The sequence below is a fragment of the Miniopterus natalensis genome, chromosome X, assembly GCF_054644295.1.
Source record: "Miniopterus natalensis isolate mMinNat1 chromosome X, mMinNat1.hap1, whole genome shotgun sequence".
NCBI classification, from domain to species: Eukaryota; Metazoa; Chordata; class Mammalia; order Chiroptera; family Miniopteridae; genus Miniopterus; species Miniopterus natalensis.
In genome coordinates, this window is record NC_142103.1 from 94,298,833 (window position 1) to 94,326,089 (window position 27,257).

General features: G+C 39.6%; 1 protein-coding gene across 1 annotated transcript; it reads right to left on the reverse strand.

Annotated features, from left to right (window-relative positions):
- Positions 1-10,403: 10,403 nt before the first annotated feature.
- LOC107539025 (sperm acrosome membrane-associated protein 4-like) lies at positions 10,404-10,778 on the reverse strand. The gene has a single exon (XM_016215398.2). It carries the CDS (start codon positions 10,776-10,778, stop codon positions 10,404-10,406), a length of 375 nt encoding a protein of 124 aa, XP_016070884.1.
- Between the last annotated feature and the right edge of the window lie 16,479 nt (positions 10,779-27,257).

A 27,257-nucleotide genomic window follows, 5' to 3' on the forward strand; every position in this document is an offset into this window, starting at 1 on the left:
TATCAGAGGGTTTACATTCCTATCCAGGGATTGGAAAAGAGCTACTTGCAAGCTGATGAAAAATAAGACAATGAAAGTATCTATAATTGTATTATGATCATTAGACTAGACTGTATATGAAGCCCCTAACATAGTGTCTGGCCCAAAGTAGCTTTTTGATCAAAGCTCCCTCTCATAAAGGGCCAGACATCCTATTAGCTGCTATTGTGCTAGAAGGATGAGTAAATAGGTGGAGAATAGCACTTCCCATTGAAACTGATACCCACCCAGGCATTCATACTATAAAAGCAGTGATTACCAGCAGAGGCAGACAGGTATTGAAACAGCTGCTCTCCAGGAAAGCCAGCGGTGCCAGCCAGGAAGCCTGCCAGCTTAAGCAGGTACTTCCATCTGAGTAGTGACAGTGTTCGGAATTCCAGACCTTTGGTGATGTCCACTCCCTATGGAATGTGGGAGTGGAAAGATCGATTGCTCCACAATACCAGGGTCAAGGTAGACTTTGAAGTGCAAAGAGGGATGGACAGATAAACTGAGGTCTTTCCCTTCATCCCTTTTTCAGTAGCTTGAATTGGCAAGAGGAAAACTTGTCGACAATTAGGTGACCATATGAATTCATACTCTCAGCCGAAGCTGCAAATTGTTTATTGGGGGTCGCATGTCTCATATCAGGCAGAGTTTCTCAAGCTTATGAAATTGTCTAAGATATGAAATAAAGAATCATTATCTCTAAACTATGAAAAGAAAAACTCATTTTGCTAGAGTTCTCAAATATGCAGCATGATTGCTGAGATGTCATGCCCAATTATAAATTAAATAAATTATGCAAAGACAATTTTAAAACTTAAATTGTCAAAATCCTTTAAATATAATATTATATTAACTGGGATATGAGTACATTCTAATATACTTGGTATGATGTGGAATGGAAACTCTTAATTATGATGGTTTAAAATTGGCTGCCAAGTGATTTCTATGTTCTTTGTAATTGAAGACTAAAAGCTTAAAAAGTTTTTCTTTGTTTGTGTGTGTGTGTGTGTGTGTGTGTGTGTACAAAAACTCTACAGTCCAGAAGCCTGAATATTGTAGTTCACTTTTTTCTATTAAGGAAAATTTGAGCATATTCCCTAAGCTCTCAGGGCCCATGTTCAGCAACATTTGCAGCATCTAAAAATAGTCCACATTTCCTGAAATCTGAAAGGCGATAATTAAATCCTTGAAATGAAATAATCATGAGGGAGTCATCAGTTAACATGGCCACCAGAGCCTTTCATTATAGGTATAAACCTACTTTTGGCAGGGACTTAGGCTCTTAAACTTGACATTTGCCCAATTTATCATCTTGTTTGTGATCACATTAGTTTGATGGGGTCTGACATCTTGTTCAGGTTTTTAGAATATTTATGATGATCCATTTTTTATAAGTTGAAAAATTCCCCTAATTATATTGCAGAATCTGTCTGTTTGTGCCGGTTCTGTCTTGGCATCAAAGAAGATGTTCAGCAGAGTTTGCACAGCTGTTCCATTGCTGATCTCATGTTTCTGAACCTCAATATTTAATCCAATTGTTAAAATTCAGCCCTGACTATAAATCATTGCTGTCAGGAGTCCCTTTAAAAGCTCTTTGTGGTTACTGTTACTTACCATTACTTCCCGTCCTTGTCTGTGTGTCTCAGATCACTGGCTAACCCTTGGTCAGGAAAACAGCAACTACTATAGGTATTTCTAGCAGGAAGAGGTTTAATATTGGGAATTAGAGACTCACACAACCATTGAAGCCTAGGGAAACGAAGTCAGGAGGGTGGATTTCAGGAAGTCTAGCATCTGCTGATGCCCATGTTCCCAGATGCAGTGCCAGAGAAAAAGAATGCTCTTCGTGTCTTATGCCATCCAGGTCTCTTGCAGGTGCCTTTCCTTGGCAGGATCTAGGTGAAACTCTGCTGGCAGTGAAGTCTGAGAAATGTAGTTTCCAGACTTTATGCCCCCATCATTCAGGGGAACCTTATAGAGGCGTGGGAATGGTTTCTAAAATTAACTAATGATATCTGGTTTGCAAGTGTATCAGTATGTTTTTTGCCAATCATTCAAAATATATTTGGGAAGTAACTAAATAAGCCAATGCTTATCAAACTGGACAGCATCAGAAATGTTGATGATTTTTATATTTCTTCTTGTTTTGTTAATCTTTCAGTCCCATAAATACATTAAGCAGGGGTTTTGCGGGACTGGGTGAAAAAGGTGATGGAAGGATTAAGAAAAAACACACTCATAGACAAAGACAACAGTATGGTGATTACCAGAGGGCAGGGGGAATGGGAGGAGGTAGAAAAAGATATAGGGGAGGTAAATGGTGATGGAAGGAGACTGGACTTGGGGTGGCGAACACACAGTACACAGATGATGTATTATAGAATCATACATCTGAAATCTATATAATTTTATTAACCAATCTCACCCCAATAAATTCAATAAAAATACAATACATGAAGCAAATTTATATTATGTTCTATATCTGATAAAATCAAAATTTCCCATCTTAGTGGGTCTGATTTTGTGCTTTGTTTTTTTCTTCATAGTTTACCTGTATTAACCATGTAGTTAGTGATTCCTTTTTATTGTGAGCTCATGTTTCTTGGAATCTTGGTGCCTATATTTATAATGCATTGTTTTAGTGAGAATTTGTATTTGCTTCTGCTAGAAACCCAGGGACACTATCATCCCAGGATCATATAACCTACTTTTCCATCTTGGATTTTTGGGGGGCTGTACAGATAGTGTGAATTTAGACCCAAACCCACTTGAGTACAGATGAGTCGCTAAGCATTTGGGGGTTTTGTTTGTCCTTCCCGTTTTATGCAAAGTCATGATGAAGACAGACAGGCATCACTCCCATTTTTTACTAGTTTTACTGTGTCCCTTAAGGAACTGTACATATATGTGGGAGCTTTGATGTGAATCCCATCTTTCTTAGATCCCAGACTTTATTTAATTCATGTTTCTACACGTGGGCAATTAAAACTCAGGCTTCACAATTAGGTATCACCTCACACCTGTCAGAATGGCTGCCATCAACAAATCAATGAATGACAATGCTGGCCAGGATGTGGAGAAAGGGGACCCTGGTACACTGCTGGTGGGAATGCAGACTGGGGCAGCCACTATGGAAAGCAGTATGGAGGGTCCTCAAAAAATTAAAAATGGAGCTGCCATTTGACCCAGTGATCCCACTTCTAGGAATATATCCTAAGAATCCTGAAACACCAATCAGAAAGAATATATGCACCCCTATGTTCATAGCATTATTTACAATAGCCAAAATCTGGAAACAGCCAAGTGCCCATCAGTAGATGAGTGGATAAAAAGCGGTGGGACATTTACACCATGGAATACTACGCAGCTGTAAAGAAGAAGGCTCTCGTACCCTTTGGGACAGCATGGGGGGACCTGGAGAAAATTATGCTAAGTGAAATAAGCCAGGCAGAGAAAGACAAAAACCACATGATCTCATTTATATGTGGAATCTAAAGTACTTAATAAATTGATGAACAGAATAGATTCAATGACATGGAAGTGTTGATCAGACTGACGAATGTCAGAGGGACGGAGGAGGGCAAGAGATTAACCAAAGAATTTATATGCATATATGCACAACCCAAGGACAAGGACAATGGTATGGAGAGGGACTGGGCAGGGGGTGGAAAGAGGTGGAATGGGTCATTGGAGAGAAAGGGACAACTGCAATATTTTAAACAAAAATAAAACAAAAAACAAAAGAACCACTCAGGTTTTAAGTCACTATCTGAGAGAGCTTGCTATTTTGGACTTGGAGTCTATGTTTTGTGTAATTGATCTTTTCTTTTATGCTTTTAATATAGATTTTTTTCTACTACTGTATTTTTCCTTTTTATGATAATAGTTCCTGTTACCTTATTGTGTTTTCATTTCATTAAGATACAAGCTTCGTGTATCTGAACAAATAAATATATCCCTGTGTATGATAGGCCTTTCCTGACTCCCTAATATAAATAAGATGCCCTCTCCCCATTCCCGCTTTTACATGTTAATTACTTTATCATATCTATGTAAATCGTTATTCTGTTTATATTTTTTGTTTCTTTGATTGTAGCCTGCATTTCCCGACCTAGAATACAAGTTCTGTTGTTGTGGGCATGCTTTCTCCGTTGTTCACCTCTGTAGTCATAGCAACCACCCCAGTGATGACTTCATCATAGGTACTTAGATCCCCTAGGATCTCCTGTACCATTTCTGTGTGCCTGTCCCCCAGCCACTCTGTGCCTTGTTTCTGAGACCTGCACAGTGTGTAAACACTTTGGCTACTGGAACTTCTTTGCTTAGTCACACAGAGCTGAAACAACCAGGGAGTTTACATAGCCACTCTGGGTGAGCTTTAGCCAAAGACTGTGAGAATCCTGGAAGTGCAACTTACATGTCAGGCTGAAGCTTGGAGCTTGCTTCAATTCTCCTCTCTCCATCTCTGGCTTCTACCACTCCTGTCACTAGTCTTTTCTGGGAGCTCTGACTTAAATCATTTGCATAGGAATCCTCTTTTCAGGGTCTGCCTCTTAGGTCTGCCAACCTCAGTCTGAATGAATCAGTATCTCTCTGCCACCAAATTCTTCTTGTCAGGCTGTTCTAGCTCATTTTATCTCTTATTTTAAAGACTATTTTTCTTGGATTTTATTAAAGTCACAAACTAGTTCATTATATAATGTACTTAATAGCAAATAATTTTCTGCTTCTCAAGTGTTAAGCTCTAGTATAGAATATTCTCCTGTCCTGTGCCATGGAATTTTGTTAGCTTGTTTACTTGTCATTGAGTGAGAAACATTCAATCCATGTCATTAGTTGCCGTTTAATAGGGTTGGTTGACTGATTATCGTTGGTTGCCCTGCATGTTCACCTGTTTGTCATTCAAATCCATCTTCTGGTCTAAATTGGAAGGCATTTGTGTAGTCAAAGCTTCTGTCTGAACCCTTCAATGCTAACATTTATTATTTCTTGTTGGTACTAAAATTAGAAAAGGCCTCTGCTTCCTGGGCAGTGTCCTATCAGGCGTATGTAGGCAGGAGGGGTAAATTGGTTCTTGATCATTTCATGGAACCTGTGCTTCATCATTTACTTTATATCACACTCTTTATTGCCCTTGAAGATGATTTTGATGCATTATCACAATTGAGTGTTGATTTATTGCAAGTGCATTGTCCTGCACCAGTTTTCCCTCTTTTCCAATCACCCGTCCTCAGTGCTTGCAGAATTATCTTCTTTAAATAAAACCCTATTACTTTTCCCCTTTAAAGTCCTTGTTAGATCTAGATTTCTTAATAGGAGAAATTCCCAATTTCTTGTCCTAGTTTACAAGGCCCCTTTAAAATGACTTCCCGCCCAGCCTGACGTGGCTCAGCAGTTGAGCACCGACCTAGGATCCAGGTGATCGGGGTTCGATTCCCAGTCAGGGCACATGCCCGGGTTGCGGGCTCCATCCCCAGTCGGGGGCGTGCAGGAGGCAGCCGATCAATGACTCTCTCATCATTGATGTTTCTCTCTCTCTCTCTCCCTCTCCCTTCCTCTCTGTGAAATCAATAAAGATATATTTAAAAAAATAAAAATTAAAAAAAATCACTTCCCATCTCCTTTAGCCCTACCTTCTCCCTCTCTAACATTTGTCCTGAGCGCCACACTGAATGAACTTTAACCTTTCTCCTATTATGTTTTGCTGTTTTGACTCTATTACTTTGTACATGCTGTTCCCTCTGCCTGGAAAGTAATTCCCTAGCTTTTTTACTTGGAATAACCCTCATCACAGTCCAAGTTTCAGTTCAAATACCTCTTCAACAGCATTATACCGAACCTGTACTTTGTATGCGCATCATAGTTAGTTTACTGCCTTCAACTAAGCCCCATAGCGCTCTTTGTCAGTACCACATGTGTATGCTGTCTGCTCTCCTTGGATATTTCTCTTGTCTGCAAGGAACTGCACCACCCAAACTCTTGCCGCCTTCTCAGGGGCAGACTGCATCCTATGGCTTTTTGGTAATAGGGTTATAAAGACCTGACCTCTTTTCCCAACTTAGAATAACTGTGAATGGCCATCTCATCTTCAGAGCTCCCCATGGGGCCAGCTGAGGGCATCTTGAGACTACAGGGCGGACCAGCCTTTCCTGTGTCACCTTCCTCCTCTTGTCCACCCTCCATTGAGCACTCGTTAATGAAATCCCTGCGTAAGTAAGCTTCTAAGAGTCTGCATTCCATCGAAACTCTCCTGCAATACCACTGTTCTGCTTTACCAAGTTTAATTTCTTTACGACAGTTCCATGATGCCCATTTTTATTTCCTGAAGGTTTAGCATAGGCCGTGACGTAGAGTAGATCAATAAATATTTCCTAAATGAAGGGATGGGAGCATATCCTTTTATTCTGACTAGTTGCATAAATAAATAAATTTTGTCTATTTTCTCCTTATCATTTATATGAGCTTATATGGTATCATTAACTTGCAAAATTTTCTTATGCCAAATATTAGTTTTATAGCAGTGCCTATATCACAGTGGTTCTGATTTCCCCTTAAATATAATTAACTGAATAACATTGACTTTATTAATTAAAGATTAACATAAATGGTCCACATAGGAACGAAATTTCAAAATCCATTTGGACAAGGAAGTCAGATTTTTCCTGCAGAATAAATTCTGCAAGTGACTAAGTGATTTCTTTCTGAAGTTAGGCTTATATTTATACATAAGCTATTTGTTTGTATAAACGAATGATACAGATGACTTGACTTGAATTACTTATGCTACTCTTTCTGTAAGTTACAAATTTCCATTAAACTTTTTGAAGGGCTACCCTGAGGTTTATTCTACACTTGAAAAGTCTTTTATTTTTACAAACATTCAGTATATATGAGTGTATATGAATTTTTCTCTATTGATTGAGATATATTTTGGAGAGAGAATATCAAATGGGTATCAAATTAGGACTCAGATGACATAAATTGGATTATTTATTTTAATTTACATTTCCTTTTCTGAAAAATAAGTATGGTCACACAGACATACTCTATGCCGGGGTTTCTCGCCTCAGCACTGTCGGTATTTTGGATTGGATATTTCTGTTTTGGTGGTAGAAGGGACAGTCCTTTGTATTGTAGGATGTTCAGCAGCATGCCTAGCCTCTATCCACCAGATGACAGTGGCATTATCAGATTTGTGACAACCAAAATTGTCTCCAGACATTGCTAAGTATCCCCTGAGGGACAGATTGTTCCCAGTTGAGAACCACTTTTCCTTGATCAAGGTGATCTGTCTTTCCTCCTCAAGTCAACTGGAGGTATTTTCTCTAAAGTCATCAGTAAAATTTCAGTTGCCATGTTAATGGTATTTTCTTGGGCCTTTTTAATCTTAATGCTTCAGATTTCTCCCAGAGGATATCTCTTTAAAAGTTTCCATCTGTGATAATCACCTAGGGGTCTGCAATGCTAAAAGATAAGTTTTGGTTAACCTGTGAATTGGGAACTTTCTTGTAGAATAATCCTATTTTTCTACCCTTGAGGGAGGTAGCAAGGGTCACGTTATATCCAGCTTTTAAAATGTGGAATGTAAAATGTATGCTAGATCAGAGATAACTTTCTACACATCAGAACAATCTGTCTGTAGAAATGTTTCCTCTCTCTTTGTAAGCCAAATGCTGTCTTCCTAACCAAGATGACATAGGTGATCCAAAAATGATTAGAAGCCTTTATTAGGTTTCTATCACTGCTGTAACAAATTACCACACAATTATTGACTTAAAACAACACAAATGTATTATCTGGACATCAGAAATCTAAAATCATTCTTACTGAGTTAACTACACGGTGTGAGCAAGGCTGGTTCTTTTTGGAGGCTCCAAAGGAGTATTGCCTTTTGTAGGTTTTAGAGGCTGCATTCCTTAGCTCTTGGCTCCTTACTCATGATGGCTTTACTCCAACTTGTGTTTCTATTATCAAATCTCCTGTCACTCTAACTCTACTGCTGCCCTGTTTTAAGGACCCTTGTGGTTTCATTGGACTCACCTGGAAAATCTCATCTACTCTTCCCATTGGACATCTTTGTTCATTTTACCACAATGTTCCACTCCTCTGCCGATCCTCATATACCGAAGGGAGAGAGACTCGCTTCTGATATATCAGCTTTGGGAATTATGAACTATTTATAAACAAATTTGCTTTTGATGGACACAAATGGCCATGAAAAGGATGGAGTGAAGAACATAGCACTGCAGCCAGAGTGCGGAGGAATCACACTCCGTACAGTACATATTTTCAGTACATATTTTGTTTCAAATGATGTTTTGAGCCCAGCCAGGTGTGGCTCAGCGGTTGAGCATTGACCTAGGATCCAGGAGATCGAGGTTCGATCCCCCGTCAGGGCACAGGCCCGGGTTGCGGGCTCCATCCCCAGCAGGAGGCGTGCGGGAGGCAGCCGATCGGTGACTCTCATCATTGATATTTCTCTCTCTCTCTCCCCCTCTCCTTCCCTCTCTCTGAAATCAATAAAGATATATTTTTTAAAAAATAAGATGTTTTGAATCTCGACTTACAAGGAACCAATATGCTGGGGCGTTGGCACAGAAAGATCATGGTTCAAAATGAGCCAATAATATAAAATTGGACTATTCACATTTGTCACCCTTCGTAAGTAGAGGAGGGAGACTAGGAGAGGGACAACTGGGACCACGCCCGTGATTCTTTCAGTCATGTGTAAATTCTCCACCTTGGTAGCTGGTTTATAGTAAGAACTCGACTGCACGTCTCTGAATGTCCAAGTACGGGCTATGTGTGTAAATGAGTGTGAGAGAGAGAGTGTGCACCTGTGTAGTCCACAAGCTCCTTTAGCTCATTGGTCCTTAACATTCATCCTATGTCAAACTAACTCTAAACTTGCCTGTTTCTGTTCCAGGCAGCACCTTTCAACCTTTCTAAAAACTACCTTTAACTCATTTTTATAACCAGTACATCTCTAAGAACTGTTTATTTTAATTATAATTTCTTAATCATCTGTTCACGCCTTCAGTGTTCTAGTCGCTTTTGCCTGAATATCACAGTCACCTGGAAGGCCTTTTACCTAAGACCTCAGCTCTTTCCTGTTCTCCTGTGTCCTGTTTCACTGGAGTAAAAACCATCATCCTCTTTCATCAACCTGTATCATTCCCTTATTATGGAATAAAATCCAAATTCCAGGACATCAAATTTAAAACTCTCCAAAAGTTCACTGTAACTCCCCCTTTCCAACAACTATCTTGCATTAAATCAAATATAAGTCCTTGCATTAATGGATGTGTTCCACTCACTATCTGCTAAATGAATCATTTATGGTACTGAAGTTAAATCAGACTCTTTAGAACTACAGATTTTACCATGTATCAAACTTTACTAATAACTCTAAGGAGGCAGGCATTCGATGGACTCAGGTGAAGCATGGAGGGGCCTGAGTGTGCCAGTGCAACTCTCAGTTGTTCCTCTCTCTATTAGTATGTAACTTGGATCAGAATTTACATAGAAGTTGTCTAAGTAACACATGTGAGGCATCAGTTATACAAAGGGAGTTCTTTCCATCATAAATATCTCCACTGCATGCTTTAGTAATCACATATCTAACACTGACATTTTCCAGTATGCTATGCCTCATAAATTAAAAAAAAAAAATCAGGTTTGTTTTCTATAAGCAGCTAAGGGAGAGCAGGCATACCTTGAAAAAAGCATTCCACAGAAAAGAACTTCCCATCATTTCTTCACTTGTAAATACCATCTTGAGGCCTGACAGAGATTAGCATGTTACTAGGAGATTTTACATGGTCCCTGTCTTTTAATTTCTTTCTTGAAGGTGACCCTAGCTCCTTCCCATTTTCTTCCCATTTATCTTCTCTAAAACTTACTTCCTCTATCTGCAAAGTTTCTTTGCCAGTTCTACTGCCTATAAAACCCTAACTTCACTTCCAGTTACTCTATGATAGCTCAAATTTATTCTACATTCTAGAAATTGCTTTTGTTTCATATGCATCAGCTGTCATTTATTAATATTATTTTTACCATATTTCGTCGACTCTAAGGTGCCACCAATGAAAGGACGCATCCTGATCAAAATGTGAAAAGAGAACACATCTTAGAATCAATGAAACATAGTAGTACAGTCAAACCCACTGGGCATGGTCCCCACCACAAAATCAAGCCTCAAGGTGCTTCGTGGAGCCCTGGGCACCTGATGGACAGCCATAGAATAGAAGTCAGGACCACAAGGGGTTGTCTAGGGCCTCTGGCCATTTAATGGGGGAAAGGGGAGAAGGAGGGCCCGCCAGGAGCAGTGGAGCCCTGAGCCCAGTCCCAGGCCCTGCGGTCCACACTGGTCACAGTCAAGGAAGCAGCAGCAGCAGGCCGAGCGCCAGGGCGGTGGCGGCCCACGCCGTCAGGCCGCCCGCGGGGATGGGGGCCCTGTTGCACAGTTCGCCGTAGCAGCAGATAGAGACTAGGTTGTAGGTGATGCCCTTGTAGAGGACAGGCTTGTCACGGTGGCCACATGAAGAGGAGAGCATGCAGCCTTTGTTGATGATGGGGCCGAGGTCAGGGATCATCCCGTGGCCTGTGAAGCACTCCTCGTCGTCACCACAGGTCATGGGGATGCCAAGGCAGTTCCAGGACTCGGTCAGGTCACAGAAGATGCACTGCTTGGCGCCTGTCGTGACCGGGGGCAGAGCTGTTAGCAGAACAAGTAGCCAGCCGAAGACCATGGCTGCTTGGCGGTGGTGGCCTCCGCAACTGCTGGGTGACACTCTGCAGCCCACAAAACTTTTGCTCCTGGTTCTGGCCTCCCAGAGTCAGCACCTGGAGTGTCCTTGGTTCCCAATGTTCCCTGTCCCTCTCAGGAGCTTCCTTGTGACCACAGCCCTCAAGTCCCTGGGTCTCAGAAGTTTCCTTGTGACAGAGACAAGCCAGTGGCTGCTGCCCACCGAGAGTTTTTGTGGAGCAGAATGGAGTGACCTCACAGACACTTCAGGGTTCCACTGGCCACTCTGGGGGTAAGGTCATAGGTGGGGGAGGGGTGTCACACTCTGAGGGTCAGGTTGACTTGCTGACCTGCCAGGGAGCGAAGACATTGCCACCCTGCTAAGGTTAGAACACTGGGCCCAACACTTGCCATCCTGCTCATTCAGTCTTCTGCTCTGCTGGGTGCTGGGTGCTGCGCCTGCCCACGGCGAGCCTGTTTCTTAGATGGGCAAACCAAGGCTCAGGAGGAAAAAGTGACCTAGAGCCAGGATTAGAGCCCAGGTTTATTTAATTCCAAAGAGAGCATTTATTGAGCACCTGCTGTGTGCAAGACCAGTGCTAGATTCTCTAAATAGCAACCACTGTGATGACAGGACTTGGAAGGGCAGGGCTCACCACAGCTCCTAGGCTTCTAGTGTTGGGCACTGCCAGGCACCATGCAGGGAGCTTGACCTATGTTCTCTCCTTGGAATATTTCTGCGTATTAGTCACATCTCTCAGCTGAGCAAACAGGCACACAGAGCAGACACAGCCAGAGCCTGGAATACAGCAAGTGCTTAACAAGTGGGGGCCATTATATGAAGCAGCTGTGTCTTAAAATAGTACCCATGGATGTCATAAAATGAACTCCCTGTCTTTCCAGAAGTGGAAACTGAGGCATCCTTCAGTGGGAACAGGCAGAGCCCAAGTTTAAACAGAAGTCTGAGTCCAGATGATAATTTAATTATCTTACCCTGTTGTCCTCATGGACTAGGTACCTTGGTGGTCCCCATTCTACAGAAGGGGATGTTGAGTCCAGAGGGTGGCAGGATATTCTTTCTTATTTAAAAAAATTGTTGCTGACAGTATTACAGATATCCCCCAGTCTTTCCCCTTTACCTCACACCTCCCAGCCCATGCTCCACCCCAGGCCTTTGCCACACCATTGTCTGTGTCCATTGCTTATGCATATATATATATATATTCTTTGGTTAATCCCTTCCCATCCCCCCTGTCCGTCCCCTCTGAGATATGTCAGTCTATTCCATGCCTCTGGACCTATTTTGTTTGTGAGTTTATTATGTGCATTAGATTCCACTTATAAGTGAGATCATGTGATACTTGTCTTTCTCTGCCTGGCTTATTTCGCTTAGCATAATACTCTCCAGGTCCCACCATGCTGTCCCAAAGGGTATGTGATCCTTCTTCTTTACAGCTGCATAGTATTCCATGGGGTAAATGTCCCACGGCTTTTTTACCCACTCATCGACTGATGGACACTTGGCTGTTTCCAGGTCTTAGCTGTTGTAAACTGCGCTGCTATGAACATAGGGGTGCACATATTCTTTCTGTTTGGTGTTTCAGGATTCTTAGGATATATTCCTAGAAGTGGGGTCACTGGGTCAAAAGGCAGCTCCATTTTTAGTTTTTTGAGTAAACTCCATACTGTTTCCATAGCGGCTGCCCCAGTCTGCATTCCCTCCAGCAGTGCACTAGGGCCCCCTTTCTCCACACCCTCGCCAGCACTTGCTGTTTGTTGATTTGTTGATGGAGCCATTCCGGCAGGTGTGAGGTGATAGCTCATTGTGGTTTTAATTTGCATCTCTGATGGTTAGTGATGTTGAGCATTTTTTCATATGTCTATTGGCATCTGCATGTCCTCTGGAGAAGTGTCTATTCAGGTCTTGTGCCCATTTCTTAATTGGGTTATTTGTCCACGTCCCTGGTAAAAGTTCCCACCGCTCTGCAACTTTTTTAGTTTCCATCTTGCCCTCGGTTCTAGTGAAGCCATAGAGTGGGGGAGGCCACAGCCCCCTCCCTGACAAACACCGCAGTTCCCTACCCTGACTTCTGGCTGTGGGACTGCAAGGCCTGGTCCAGCATGGAGGTGGGCAGCGAGGCCAGGCAGTGGTGGCCAGGTGGGTGTGCTGGGTTGAGGTGGAGGCCCAGCGGCCTGGGGTGCGGGGTCACCATGGTAGCTGTGGGGCAGAGGGCCCTGGGCTGCAGTGGTGGGGCCAGGCACACTGGGCTGTGCAGAGAGGCCAGGAGGCTGGGTCGAGGCTGCTCCCTGCAGCCACTCCCGTGGAGGACCCTGCAGATCCTGCAAAGGGGTACACTTTCCAATCCCCAGTGGCAAGAATCACCCTGGAGGAGCAGCCCACGGAGGTTGCTCCGTCTCCTCCACTAGTACAGCCCGAAACACCCGCCCAAGTGCCCCCGCCTACAGACAGACACCCACCCACCCACACTCACGTGTACCCATGCTTTCCCTCGCACACGCTCACCCACTCACACTCTCACACTCTCACACTCACTCTGCCCCTGCCTGTTGCCATGTTGGTCTCCCAAGACACAGTTTAGGTTCTGTTAATTTTCCCCCACCCCCTTTTTATTGTTTGGTTTTTTAAAAATTATCTTTATTGTTGAAATTATTTCAGATACCCCCCTTTTCTCCCATTGACCACCCCTTCAGACCTTCCCCACACTATTGTCTGTGTCCATGGGTTATATGCATATATGCATTTAAATTCTTTGGTTAATCTCTTCCCGCCCCCTCCCAAACTTTGAATTACTATTTTATTTGTTATTATCATTCTGTCATTTAGCATTTATACTGTAAATATTACAGAATTGGTTAATTTAATTATCAGAAAATGCTGTAAATATGCTATTTTCATCCTTATCATACAAAATCATTAAGACATTGGAAGTCTTAGCAATTTGTTTAAGTTCACATAAGGAGATGGTCTGATATTTGAACCTGGGGCTGAGTTACACTTAGCATTAAATTTACTTTAAGACAAGATATGAAATGGGTGAAATTTGTCTCCGAAGCCTACCCCTGTATCCTGCCAACAATTATGCTAATAACTTTAAAGGTATTAGCTGATAGGTGCTTAAAACATGGCTTCATCCAGGGACGTTATCATTTTAACATTTTAAAAGGGAGTAATTAAAAACCCCATCCTTTAGTTTTTTGACTCTTCATGCTACACAGCTTGACAACAGGAATGAAACATACAGCCTAAAATCAGACTATGTTTTCCTTGTTCACTTGCCTTCTACCCCTTTCCCTTTCTCCTCACATGCAGTGATAAACAAAACGAATCTTACTGTAACACTTTGGTATTTCAAAACCTTGTTTAAGATGTGTTTTTCCTATAATTAAGTTTTAAAAACACTAACACCATGCTGAATGTGATTGGAATACCCCATTCATTCCTATGTATTTCTATGTATCATTCATTCTGCAAAGGCTGGAAACAAAAAACTACATTTCCTAGACTCCCTTGCAGCTAGGATACTAACTATGTATTAGCTCCCTTCACCTAGATTCACTCATAGGGGATTGAGTGTCCAAGTGCTGTTTTTGCTGGCCCACAGAGGTTGTGAGGCCAAGAGAGTGTCTAGAAAAAGTGGTGACAATCAAAATCAGGGTTTCAGAATGAAGTAACCAACTTGTGGGTATTCAGAGGCAGTTGTCTAAAGGCAGACTCCTAATCCTTGGATCACATCTGTGGTATCATGTTCTTAAACCCAAGTGTATCGGTGATGGCCCTGATTCCTATCCCTCCAGGGCTTCCAATATTTCATAACACCTAAGATCCTGATCTATACCTTTTCTTTCTTAAAATAACTAGAATGATTTGTGTTTCCTACCACAAACACTGACTTATACAAACATAAATTATACATACTCCATGAAGTTTGGGGGGTAAATCTTACACCAGTGAATTATTTATTTGAAATAACTGCAACTACCTAGTTATAAATTATTTGTATTGCCAAAGATGGTATTAAATGGCGTCTTCTTTAAATCATGATCTAAAAACTGCGTTGCCATCTAGCTTTCAACAGTAAAGCTCGCTCTGAAAAGCAGTTACTCTGGGGTTTTCACCCTCATTCTCTCTTGACATAATTATTTTGCCAACATTTAAACAGAGGTGAGTGAGGAAGCAGGCTTACGAGACAAAGAACAGAGGCGAAGTGATTGGCTGGAAGCCTACAGCTGGTTTCTAACCTCTTCTTTGACCCCAGAACAGTCAGGTCCTAATTCTGGTTTTGTATCTTCAAAATGAGGACACTGACAATCTCTGAGCGTGAGGCACAGGGTCCTCCGTGAACCTGCCAGCACGGTCGCTGGCGAGGCTGGTGTGTCAGTGCTGAACACCTTTGAGGACTTGCACTGATTGACTTTCCGTCAGTTTCATGAGCCTTACACGTACTGGGGCAAAATACTGTTTCTGTCTGACCTTCTCACGCACTGGATGTGAGTTCCACTCTTCCAAGTTTTAAATATTAGACTGATTAGTGTTTCACAGCTTCTACTAATGAACCCCATAAAAGCCATATTTGAATAGGCTTTGCCAGTTATTCCAGTGCCAGTTGTGATCCCAAATATCAGCATTATTCCAAAGCTCCATTGTGTTTACAAAGAGGAAGCATCTGGTAATTAAGCATTGACAAAGTCATGGCTTTTGGCAAAGTTGTCTTCATTGATACGTTTTAACTCGCCATAGAACAGAATTATCAATATGAAGCCAGGTATTTTAGAAACTTGCCTTCAACTAGTATCGTCGGTCTGGAGTCTGCTCTTGAATTGGCTGAGTAACATGGACTCTGGAATCTGGCTGCCCGAGTTGAAAATTTAGTACCCCCTTTATTAACTGTGTGACCTTGGGCCAGTTGCTTAGGCTCTTTGTGATTAAATTTGTTTACCTCTCAAATGGCGACAAAATAGTACCCATCTCATAGAGTGGTTTTGAGGACTTATTTAATGAGTATTTGTGAAAAATGTACAAAGTGCTTGGCACACAGTAAATGTAAAGTATTTTGTTAAGACCTTACTGTCTCCACACTTTTTTTTTAAAGAGGCAATTCCCTTTTATCTTCCTGAGCCACAGCCTCTCCAGTGGCTAAGAGTGAGTCCTCTACAGTATACTTTTATTCAAACTTTCCATGAGCCTGCTAAAATGTTTTCAGATAGTAATCCTTCTCTGGCTAATGAAGTCTATGCATTTGTTCCCCACATGTACATATTTCTTCCCTCTTGGACAATTGCCAAGCTAATTGTGTTAGTTCTTTGTAAAATATCTGCAGAGTTTAAGGTAATACTTCTTTCTAATATTTTTTAGTCATTGCTCAATGGAACATTTAAGTAGTTTTATAAATGTAGACTTTACTAACAAAAGAACCCTGTGTGTCAGCCTGCTTCTCATTGTAGGGTCCACCTCAGTTGAACAAGTTAACCTTCCAGGAATCTACAGGGTGCCTCTCCTTGACCTTGGAATAAATCAAGTTCAGACTGAGAACACATTTGGCAATTCCTGCAAATAACTGGTGGGAAGGGAAAGAGAAAGCTCATAATGGTCCTCAGAAATCCAGGGGGGTTGAAGTGACTGGAAAGCAACTGACCCTAGGCATTATCAACCCCATAGTGACACTTCTGGAATCTGTCCCTTTGATCTTCCATTGAGAGGTTAGAGGTTTATCTACCTATCCATTGAGTCTCTCAGGTTTCTAGAGCGAGGGAGAGACAAGGCCTTCTCTTCTGGTTTATCGATCAGGGCCTGATTTTCCTCCTCTACAAAACTAGCTTCAGTTTTGAGACTGAGTCCTGGATTCCACATCTTCCTGTCTTATCTCAAATACATTTCCTTAGGTGCAACTCTACTTCTCAGAACACACTATTATTATATTTAAATCCATGCCATTAGCCTGTTCTTGCAGATTATGCCACCTGTTTGATGTCAGCATCTGCCTAAAATTATACTGGGTTCTGAATTCAGTGAGTTGTGTTAAGTGTTGGGTCTTATATTTTGCTTTAGGCTTACATTTCAGTTCAGACTTACTCATATTATTTGTACTGTGCTTTGTTATTTGTATTATGGTTCAGGTTATAATTATTCATTACTTTGGGAATACTATTTTTTTGTTATTTTTATTTCTTTAGCACTGACACTATTATGGATGTGTCCATCTCCCCCCCTCCCCCTCCACTGAGGAAGTGTCTGGGAGCCCACCTATAAAACTCAGCGCCACTGTATTCTTAGTGTCTTTATATAGCCTTTGGCTTTGTTTGTAGAAATGTGGCTGAGTTGGAGGAAACAACTTTCAGGGGATCTGATTCAGTAAAGCGTAGCTCAGTGGCTTCTTTGCAAAACTCCTGTTTGTTTATACCCTTATAAGTCGCACTCTTCTGTTGGAATGACAGGAATGCCAATAGAAAGAAAGTCCTCACAGAATTTTACATATACCATCTTGTCCTGTTTTCAAAGGAGCATTTTAAAGCTTAGTCATTACCCTAACTTGGGAATTTGAATCATTTAGCATATTAACTGTATTATGTAGCATTTGATATTGTCTAAGTACGTTAGAACGAGTTCTTTGAATAGTTATGCCTCGCAATGATCCTATGATGTATGACATGACTGTTATATTATCTTCCTTCTCTTTTCTTTTGGGGAGAGTAAAAAGCAGGCAGTTTATAACTTGTCAGATCTTACCAAGTGAGTCAGTGACAAAATGGGATTTGAAATCCCAGTGTCTATGTCCCTGATCAGCTGTTATTTCTATTCTACCCAGATAACTGTACCATTTCCCTATTTATTGCTTAGTCTGTTATTTCTTCAACAAAATCCAATTAAATTGTCCAGCGTTTTACCTTCCTTCTCCCATACTAATTATTTCTTTTCTGTTTATATAACTTTATCATGGGCATTAGGCGAAGGCTTGTCTAATAGCAGAAGGATGTATTGAATTATTTCTTTATAACTCCCTCACTCTTTTGCCTTTTGATTTTACCTAACAAAACTAGATTTGAGAATATATAATATGTGGTGGCTGCAAACTAAATCATCAAGTCTTTGCTCTCTACAACTATTGATAATTATATGTCTATATTTAATTGTGTAAATATTATGTACTTTTTATGACAGTGTGACTTGTTTATAAAGTTATTGAAGCCACAGATCATGGCTTCTAATCAGGAAGGGAGTCTGTCCCATACCAGCTCTGTGACCTTGGCAGTAATTTACCCTCTCCAGCCTGTGTTCCTCTTCTGGAAAATGGACATTTGCCTCATAGATTTCTATGATGTTAAACTAAAGAAACATGTTGAAAGTACTCAGCTACCAGATAAGCAGGTAACAAACAACAGACTTCATCAGTCTCATCTTCTAATTGCTTTTATAGGTCCAGATTGTCAGTTTGGGGCTCATTTCTCATCATGGGTGGCCAACAAATCTTGTTCACTGGCAAAATATTTGCATAATCAACAAGAACAAACTTTGTTACAGAGTCTTCTTTAACCAAATTTATTTCCCTGCAGCGAGTATTTATAGTTGTTGAGTAAGTATGTCTGTTTTCATTTTTAGGGTTCAAATAATTTCAAGAACTTGGCCACCAGACACATGTGCACAAAAGTGACTTGTTATTGAGAAGAAATATTGCAAAAAAGTTTTTAGAGGGCATTCTGGGGAAAAAAAAGTCATTTTATAATGTATCAGTTATGATCCAGTCAGTTACATAAAGCACACTAGATATTCAATAGAAGGAATTTTGTATAAGGAGTTGCGTATACAGGTGTTGGAGTGCTGAAAGAGCAAAAAGAAACCAGGTAACCCAAAGATAATAACCACAAGACACAACTACCTCTCTAAGTCTGAGAGTATAAGAGGGAAGAGATTGGGTAATCAGAAACTGGGAAGTAGAATTGGTATTCAGACTTAGGTTACCACCCAGCTGTTCCTGGTGACCCGGTATCTCAGAGGAGCGACTCTACATAGCTGGAGCTCAGGTCTCTGAGGGGGTAGGGACACCTGGCTACTTCTGGTACCTTTGAGGAGGCACAGTGAAGCTGCTTCCAGCAATTCCAAAAGGAAATGAAACTGAAAGAAACTGCTGATGTTGAGGTGGGAAAGAAAAAACAGTCTTTCCCCCTGCTTTCCAGTCTCTCTCAAGTGTCTTCTATTAGTTGAGACTAACAGGAAGCCAACTGGAAAAGGGATCTGGAAAATATACTTTTCAGCGTTCCAGGCCTAGCATTGTAGAATACACTGTAGTTGAGAGACAAAAGAAATAACTGGCATACATAACAACAACAAAATAGTAATCACAAAAATACCTTTGGGTTTCAGATAAAATTTCTGAAGTTATACAAATTCGTCAGTATACCGTGATTCAGTTGCATTACTTTATACAAGTTGAGGCTTTTAATAATCACAGGAGATGGGTTGTTATAAAATTCTTACACTTACCCCCATAAAGCCACATTCATTTCTGTCAGTCACTTTCTCTTCCCCCTGTAGTATGCTGCAGGATTATTCTGCACTTGAATGAGCAGATTTTTTTTCTCTGTGAAGCATGTGTTTCATAAAGCCCAGTAAAAAGTAGAACAGCTGCAGATGGGTGTCTTGAAACTCCCAGAGAGATGGTTGAACAAGCAAGCCTCTGTGTGAGCAAAGAATTCCTCAGATTACTAGGAATCTTATTTATTTACTGAATCAGAATGATGTTGCGGCACTGAAATACTTCCTTTGAGAACTGTGTAATAGGATCTTATGTTGTTTACCTGATGTGTACTCCACGGAATAATCTAGTGTTCTGTTGGGCAGCTAGACTGGATGAAGTGTAAAATTATTTCCAGTATGTGAACCTGACCAGTAATACTTTCAGTCCTTTGCTTATTCCAGGGATTGTATATTTGGATTTCAATAAAAAAATAAACCTGAGAGAGTTTAGTATACTCCAAAGTTTTTCTGTTTGTCTAAGATGGCAAAACAAAGATTGAGACTAAAGGAGCTTTAGAAAAAGAAACCTAACCTGAAGTAGCTTAAAATGATTGGTTGTTATCAAATAGTTGATATTTTAGTAACTGTGCATATATTTGGGGAAATTCATGGTGGGTTAGCCTTCCTGTTATTTCTGTAGGGGAAATACTAGATTTTTTGTCACTTTGTCTTGATAAAAAGAGCATAATGTAAAAACTGGATAACTGTACACGTAGGTAGATTTGCATGTGTTTTGAATGGCTATATCCAAAGCACATTGGATAATGGACCATATAAATATTTGTGTGATGGTAGCAGATTTAGACACCCCACAGCATTCCTGCCTTTTCTTCTAGTCTGTTCAATATAAAAATTCCCAGAGGGTGGCGTAAAAGATATGAGGTCTAACTCTCAGGTGTTAAAAAACTGGGATGAGTAGTTAACACTGGATGACAACCCAGTGTCTAAAATGATCTTGATAGTTTGAACTAATGAGAGTAAATCAAGATGAATTTTAGTGGGATAAATACAAAGGAAAAATATGAAATGTTGGATATATGATTTAACAGTGGAACTTTTGCAAAAGAACTGACTGTAAGAACAAAATGATTTAATGAGGAATGTGTCTGCCAATAAAGTCAATTCTATTGTCCAAACCAAGGGAGAAAAGTGTCTCACAACTCTTTATATGTGAGGTAGCAGGTGAGAGGTAGTCTCTTTTTCTGGTGATCATCCATACTCTAATCATAATCTATTTACAACTGATTTTTACTCTACCTCCCATAGGTACCATTCTGAGATCTTTAGACAGCAATAGCTAAGTATCTAACTCTTGAGGGTTGGTGTCTCAGAAACACATTTGTTGGTCTCATTTTATTTTCCTTCCATCAAACTTCTTGTTCATGGCTGTTTGGGGAAACTACAGAGTGTTTCAGAAGGTTGCCAGATAGTGAATTCCACCCCCATTATGACATCCTTAAGAGTTTTGTAAAATGTCTGATGCCCCATACTTCTGAGAATGTATGCACTGAAGTCATATCTGGAGTTCTTTCCTTCTATCAGCAATATTCTTTTCTGAGTGTTGACTATACGCCAAGTACACACAATAACTCATTAGGAAAGTGAGTAAAGTAGGACTTAGAGACACAAGCAATGTGCCTAAGCTCACCTCGCTGGTCAATGGTGGATCTAGAACTTAAAATCAGGCCCTCTCACTCCACAGAAACATCCCTTGCCCTAGGACAGGTCTGCCTTACCTAATTTTGTGGTGAAACACTTTGCTTTTCTGGCCCTCCACTTTCTCATCTGTAAATTGGGTTGACTGGGTTGAATAGTCAGTAAGGTCTCTTGCAGACCTGATCCTCTAAATCTGCAGTTCTTTGAGAATTTGGATGTGTCTTCTCTTTAACTCAGTAAAAGTGAAGAACCAACTAGAACCTGTCTCTGACAAGAATTGCTTCTAAATTTCAGTGCTGATCTCCCCAGATTTAAAGGCAACAGGTAATATTAATAAATAGAACCAGTTTCCTGACATGATTTCTGAGGGAAGATATCAAAAATTAAATGTATAAATTAGAATTATTTCTCCTTTGGGTGGATCTCAAAATTATTCCAAGAGGTTTTGCCTTTTAATCTTACAAATATGTCAGAGGATGTCAAATGGATTGTATATAGTTTCTCAGAATTTTGGCTGAAGGTCAAAAGACTCAGGAAAAATAGGTTATAAGTGCCCATACATCCTATAGAGCTGCTCGCAAAAATTGCCAGAAACCTAATATTTGGTGTCAAAAGTCAGTGACTGGAAGGGGGTATGAGGGGAGCTTTTGTGAGGCTGGCAGTATTTTGGGTGCTGGTTATCTGAGTATGGTAACTGCAAAAATGCAACGAGCCGTATTGTACATCTGTGAATTGAGCACTTTTCTGTATTTCTGTTGCTATGTCAATAAAAGCTTTACCAAAAAAATGTATCAAAAGGATTCAGCTACTAACCACTTCAATCAGTCACCCCCAGGAGATAAAGAGACGATTAAATATTTGAAAATGTCACTGAGTAAAATCATCAATCAAGTCGGAAGTGCCTAAAACCTTTGCTGACCCTCCCCTCAATATATTTGTCTTTCACCCTCTGTATCCTGTGTATGTTTTTATTGCACTAATGAAGAGACTAAAAGATGCTCCAAGATCATATCAGTCTAGAGTTTTTGCCAGGGAAACCCAACTGCAAAGCAAAATGGCAAAACTAATCTGTGCTAGTTTATTCTAGAGTCTGAACATCATGCCCTCCCTAGAGAGTCTGTGTTCTAAAGAAGACCATTGGGGAAAGCAGTGTAGAAAAATGAAATAAATCCTGAAATGATGGAATGAAAGGCAACAGAAAGGGAGATACTGGGGGGGTAAGATTTTTTTTTTTCAGATAAACACTTATTCTGCTGTGCTACAGATGAACCTTTTCTGTGCTTGGTAGAATTTTAATGTTGACCAGAAGCCCCGATTCTTGTAAATACTTACATATAAATTAATATATTTGAGTGTAAGTTGTTGAGTAAATAAAAACAAAGAATTATGACCATTGTCAAAATTGTAATGAATAGAATGTACAGGGACTTATTTACTCATTCATTCAACAGATTTCTTAGTGAGAACTTATAATGTCCCAGTCACCAGGGACGGTGCCATGAACAAAGTGGGACAGTCTTTTCTCTCATGGAATCAGATTTGGCAAGTGAGAGGGCGTTTAAAAATTGCCATCAAAAGGCCTGATTAATACTGTAAAGCAGAGTAATTACAAGTATTTCTTTGAAGAAATTGTGTTTAAAAAGGTACCTGAAGTATATTTACACTGAGCATTGTATATTATCACCTTAGAAACTAGTATTGGAATTTTAAGTAAATTACCTTAAAAATGCCAAAGGACTAAGCTTTAACATAACATTTAATGTTCTTTATTCTTTTTTGTGTGTGTCAACAAGGTATGTTAATGGTATAGCAGATCTATTACTGTATATCTGATGCTATGAAGAAAATTCCTTCTCTTTTCAAAAATGCATTCTTGTTTATATTATTGTGAAAGTTGTATTGCCATAGCTACAAGATACTTATTTGGAACACTTGTCCTTAATTGACAGGAAGGCTGCAATTTGGCAAGAATCAAATGTTTTGCCAATTAATTTACTTAATTTTTAAATGAGTCAGTGTTAAAATTAGTTTTGAATAATGAACTCCTTTATTGGCTTTATGTTAATTTTCTATTTAAATGTAATGCTTGGCTGAAAAATGCTTGGACTCAAATGGAAAAGTTTTATGTTGTTCTGCCTACAACATCAGGAAGAAAAAATCCTAAAAGGAAAACATTTTAATCAGTGTATTTTCTAAATGGTGAAGAAACCCACTTCATAGTATATTTCTCTAAAACAGTTATAAATTTTTTTCAGAAATAGAGTTAAGGGATTAATAATTGATGAAGGTGGACCCAAACACCCAAATTGCAAATCCAGAATTATGCTGTCTGCAGATGATTTATTCTGGGTTTACTTATTGAAAACCTAAGTTTGTAACAATGACTGTATTCCCTATGCTGTACTTTACATCCTGGTGACTATTTTGTAAATACCAAATTGAACTTCTCAATCCCTTCACTTCTTTCACACAGTTCTCCACCCCCTCCGCTCTGACAACCATCAGTTTCTACTTTGTATCTATGAGTCCACTTCTGTTTTGTTTGTTCATTTATTTTGTTCTTTAGATTCCACATATAAGTGAACTCATATAGTATTTGTCTCTCTCTGTTGGTCTTATTTCACTTAGCATAATACCCTCTAGGTTCATCCATGTTGTTGCAAATAGTAAGACTTCATTGTTTTTTTGTGGACGAGTAATATAATATTCCATTATGTCTCACATATTTTTATCCAGTTGTCTCTTGATGGGTATTTAGATTGCTTCCATATCTTGCTTATTATAAATAATGCTGCAATGAACACAGGGATGCATATATCTTTCTGAATTAGTGTTTTGGATTTTTTCGGATAAATACCCAGAAGTGGAATCATGCTGGGTCATATGGTAGATCTATTTTTAATTTTGGAGGGGACTTCCATTCTGTTTTTCATAATGACTGAGCCATCTACATCAAACTGAAAAGCTTTTGCACAGTAGAAGAAACAGCCAACAGAATGAAAAGGCAACCTGTGAAATTGAAGGAAACATTTGAAAAGCAAAAATCTAATAAAGAGCTAATCTCCAAAATATGTAAGGGACTCCTACAACTCAATAGCAAAAACAAAAACAAACAAACAAAAAGCCCTTTCAAATAATCTGATTACAAAATGAACGAAAAGACATTTCTCCAAAGAAGACATTCAAGTGTTCAAGAGGCTTATGAAAAGGTGCTCAGCATCACTAATCATCAGGAAAATGCAGGGCTTAATCACAATGATATATCACATATCACATCATGCCTGTTAGGATGGTTATTATTAAAAAAACGGTGAGTGATGGTGAGGATGTGGAGAAACTGGGACCTTTGTATATTGGTGGGAATTTTATATAATCTTTATTGTCAAGAGTATTACATATATCCCCCCTTTTCCTCCTCCCCCATTGCTCCCAACACCCAGTTCCTGCCCCACCCTAAGCCTTCACGACCCTATTGTCTATGTCCATGGGCAATACATACAGCATATAAGATTTTTGGTTAATCTCTTCCTTTCTCCCCCTCTGCTCCCCTCAGATCTGTCAGTCTGTTCCATGCTTCCATGCCTCTAGACCTATTTTGTTCATCAGTTTATTTTGTTCATTAGATTCCACAAATGAGTGAGATCATGTGTTAGTTGTCTTTCTCTGACTGGCTTATCTCACTTAGCATAATACTCTCCAGGTCCCTCCATGTTGTCTCAAAGGGTAATAGATCCTTTTTGACAGGTGCATAGTATTCCATGCTATAAATGTACCACAGCCTTTTTTAAAATTTTTGGTTTTTTAAAATTTATATTTATTGTTGAAAGTATTACAGATATCCTCTTTTATCCCCCATTGACCTCTTCTACCCTGCTCCTGTTCCCCAGGCCTTCACACTATTGTCTGTGTCCGTGAGTCATGCTTAGATGCACGTCAGTTCCTTGGTTGATCTCTTTCCCCCATCCATCCGCACATTCCCTCTGATAATAGTCAGTCTTTTCCAAGCTTTTATGTCTCTGGATCTATTTTTGTTCATCAGTTTATGGACATTTTAATAATGTTACTTTTTCCAATCCATGAACATGGTATAACACAAGTGTTAAACTCAATGAGTTTTACAAAGTGAACACACCCATGTAACACACCACCCAAAACAAGAAACATATATAAACAGCACTCTGGAAGCCTCCTTTATTGCCCCTACTGATCACCTCCACCACTTACTGACCAAAGATAACCACTATCTTAACTTCTAGCTTCAAGGGATAGTTTTGACATTTTAGATTTCATATAAATGTATTATTAATGTATGTATTCTTTTGAGTGTGGCTTTCCCTACAATATTATGTTATGAGATTCATGTATTTTGCTGTCTAGCAGTATATTATTAATTTTTATTTCTGCATAATATTCCATTGTTTGATCATATCATAATTATTTATACATTCTACTGTGGCAGGACATTTAAGTTGTTTCTGGCTTTTGTTTGTTATGAATGAAACTACTATTAACACTCTTGTAGACAGATTTCTTATCATATATTTCAATTGGAAATATAATAAGATATGCCTGTGATCCACTTACATAGACATTGACAGTCAGTTTTGCAAAGTACTTGAGTCCATTTACCAAATTCTTACCAAGAGTTTATGGAAGTCCTATTTGCTCTATATCCTTAGATTTTTTAATGTCAGTCTTTTAAAATTTTTACCATTCTCTTGGTTGTATAATGATATTTTTCTGTGGTTTTAATTTGAATTTCTCTGATAACTAATGAGGTGCTACAAGTTTTCATATATTTATTGGATATTTCTATAGCCCTTTCCATGCTCATTTAAATATTTTTCTCTAGTGTTATTGGGTGTGTCTTTTTCATGTTAATTTGTAGATCTCCCAAATTGGCAATACTTTTAGTGTAATGTTGAGTAATCGTTATAAAATTTAGCAAGACAGAAAAGGAATCAAAAGAAGAGGAAAAATGATTATTTAAGAATTTTGGAGGTTACCTTTGGAGGAGTGGTAATCCGCCAGAATAAAATGGAATTATTTCTTGAATAAAATAAAAATCCCACATAATTTTCTAGACTCACCTGCTGCTATAGCATTAAATAGAATTATGGAACATTTTCTAACTCTTCCCCAGCAAATGGGAGAAACTCATCTCTAGTCACTCTATCATTGCTGTTGCTCTGTTGTATAGATATTTACTGTGTGTCAGCTTCTAAATAGTAGAGAGAAATGGATGAGGATTGGGAAAAAAAAGGGTTCACATTTAGTACTTCCTTCTGTGCATGGTTGCTGATTTGAGAAATCACAGAGCTACAACATGACAGATTTTCTGCCTGATTCGGATTACCGTTCTAAAAAACAATTCTTTATAGTGGAAACATTCCTGTGTGAAACTGATTAGGAGAATGTGAGAGAGCATCTTCTCTCTCCCTAGAAATATTAGTTTGTTTGTGATATAAAGATGAATATTAATTTTCATTTATTTCTCTTAGAATAACATCTACCCTTACAACAGGAAGTGATAATTAATCAATAGACATGATGCCAGTCTTCCCATTTCAAAAACGTAAATCTTTTCTATTCCCTTACCTAAACACCCTACATGGTTCTTGAGAAACTTATGTGATTATGCCACATCTTACAAAGACTATACAGAATTCCAGAAGTGCATTTCATAGTCCAAAATTTCCTTTTCACCAAAACCGAAATTTAACACAGTATCCATCTCTTACCTATCTCCCTCGTCAACTTGCTTTTCACTGATTTCTTTTTGCAGACCCCTGCTGACCTGAGATATGAATAACATTTATACCTGGGATATATAGCAAGCAGCCTCCCTTCCTGTAATGAATCAGAAAAAATAAAGGGAAGGGAAGGAAGAAAGAAAACGGAAATTGAAATCTGTAGGGAAATGACATAATTTACTTTAAATATGGCCTATTGAAAATATTCTTCTCTGTATATAATTCTCCAAGACTAATGTTTCCTTTTGAGGAACAACATTCTAGATCAAATATGGAAAAAGAGATCCTATATTAATATTAAATCTATTGAAACTTTTTGGCACACAGAGCTGTTTTACCAAAGTAGTCTGTGCAATGTTGCTGCCTTCCCAAGAGGAGGAAGCACCAGTTACCAAATTACTGCCTCTCGGCTCCAAACCTGCCCTTGCACTTGCAGTCTCTTCTCTGTCATCCTGGACGGGGGCTCTGCTACACGTTTCTGCCTTGCCAGCTGCTCCTGGATGAGCTCTGCCTGTAGGGGGCCTAGAGAGAAAGAGACTGCAAG